Raw genomic sequence first — 1932 nt, forward strand, 5'->3', positions numbered from 1 at the left:
CGAGGTGGTATTAAATTGATTAAACAGGAAGATAAAACTCTGATCGAAGCTATACAAAACGAAAAAACATTCGTTGGACCTTCGCTGTTATATTTGAAACGTCTCGCAAATTATGCGGTAACACAAAATTTTCAAGCCACATTTTTTGGAGTCGACTCCAAGCAATGCCAAGCAATCCCAATTTGAAGATAATTCTAATGTCAGCAACGCTAAACAGCGAAAAATTCAGTAGATATTTCAATGGTTGTCCGATTATCGATGTGCCTGGATGTACTTTTGATGTTCAAACTATGCATCTCGAAGAAGTATTAATCAAAACAGAATACAAAATGAGCAAAATGGCGACATATTTGGAAGAGAATCAAGTATCGCAAATTCGGCGTATAAAAGATGGTAACTAAATGACATACTAGATATTACATATCGGTTGCCTTATAAAGCACAAAGATTAAATCGTTGCTTAGAAAAACGCATCTTTACGTAAAATATTAATTTATTGTTTATTATTTCATTCTATAGAAGACATGCCGCGATCATATCGCTTAATGTGCGACAGTCGCCTGGATTCTTATATTTTGCGAAAAGATTGTGAATCATTTGAAAACGTTTTTTCTCTCATTGAAGGCGACTACATGCCGGCCAATTATGTTCATCGTACAAAGCAACGCACCGTGTTGGGAATTGCTGCGGAAAATGGTTCACTGAATATGATGTTAAAGCTTTTGGCTTTTGGTGAAAGTGCGACCTTTAAAGATCCATTTGGTAAAAGCGCAATTGATTATGCGAAAGAAAATAAACAAGAGGAATGTTGTGAGGGTTGTGAGCTCTTAATGTGTTATGAACGTGTGACATCCACCACAACATGGAAAAAATTACGTGGAAATTGGAAGAGCGTATCGATCAACACAAGGCACACAAAATATTATTGATCACAACTTACTTTTTCATGTCATTGATCATATCCATGAAAATACGTCAAAAAATGGCGCTATTCTTGTATTTTTGCCCAGCTACGACGATATATGCGAACAACATGAAAAGTTAGTAAGCGTACATGGATTACAGGATTGGGGTTATAAGATTTTTGCGCTGCATAGCGAACTAAATGATGAAAACAATGAGGGTCATGCTCATGTCTTTGATCGCATGGAAAATGGCGTTCGAAAAATAATATTATCTACAAATATTGCAGAAACAGCACTTACAATAGATGATGTCGTCTACGTTATTGATGCCGGAAAAGCAAAATCGCTGTTTTATGACGCGGAAACCAAATCGACCATTCTCGAATTAAAGTCTATTTCACAGGCATGTGCAAAACAGCGCAGTGGCAGAGCTGGTCGCGTTCAAAACGGCTTCTGTTATCGTTTGTATTCATTGGAACAATACAAAATGATGCACAAATATAAGCCAGCAGAAATTGTACGAGTGCCTATAGCGAAAACTATTTTTCAAATTTTATTTTAAAAAAACATATTAATCAAATAAATGTAATTTCAGTCCAATTTATTTAGAAAGATGAAAAATGGCTTTTATTTTCGGCAAAGGTATAAACGTATAAATTATTTTGTATTCAATGTATTCAATTGAATTCACTTTGAAATAATTTTTTTTTGTGTACATTATAACTAAGGCAATTTGTGTAATTTTCTTATTATATCGCATTCATTGCGCAGAAAATGAAACGAAACTATTACTATTGACTAATAATAAATGAATGATCGGTATTAAAATTATGGTAAATATAAAAAATAAGTTGGAACGATAATATGAATTTTTGTTGTATCAATAACGAACAAATTGGCATAAAAGTTCTTCCAATTTTGGTAACAAACTTTCAGCTTCCGATGGTAAAACTGAAATATTTTTCAGAACAAAGTTGCCGTTCTTTCGTTTTTGTTTTTGTTCAAATACCACAAGTCCAGGTTGATT

The 1932-nt window shown here is 33.7% G+C and overlaps 1 protein-coding gene across 1 annotated transcript; it reads left to right on the forward strand.

The window, feature by feature from the left end:
• Nucleotides 1-6: 6 nt before the first annotated feature.
• LOC116340375 (ATP-dependent DNA/RNA helicase DHX36-like) lies at nt 7-1422 on the forward strand (the record flags this gene model as incomplete). Its single annotated transcript, XM_031766848.1, has 3 exons — nt 7-393; nt 520-910; nt 1011-1422. Coding segments are annotated over exons 1-3 (1032 nt in total), but the record flags the coding sequence as incomplete, so codon positions are not given.
• Between the last annotated feature and the right edge of the window lie 510 nt (nt 1423-1932).

This window comes from Contarinia nasturtii, unplaced genomic scaffold, assembly GCF_009176525.2.
Source record: "Contarinia nasturtii isolate CC-2019 unplaced genomic scaffold, AAFC_CNas_1.1 Cnas_scaffold_647, whole genome shotgun sequence".
Taxonomy (NCBI): Eukaryota; Metazoa; Arthropoda; class Insecta; order Diptera; family Cecidomyiidae; genus Contarinia; species Contarinia nasturtii.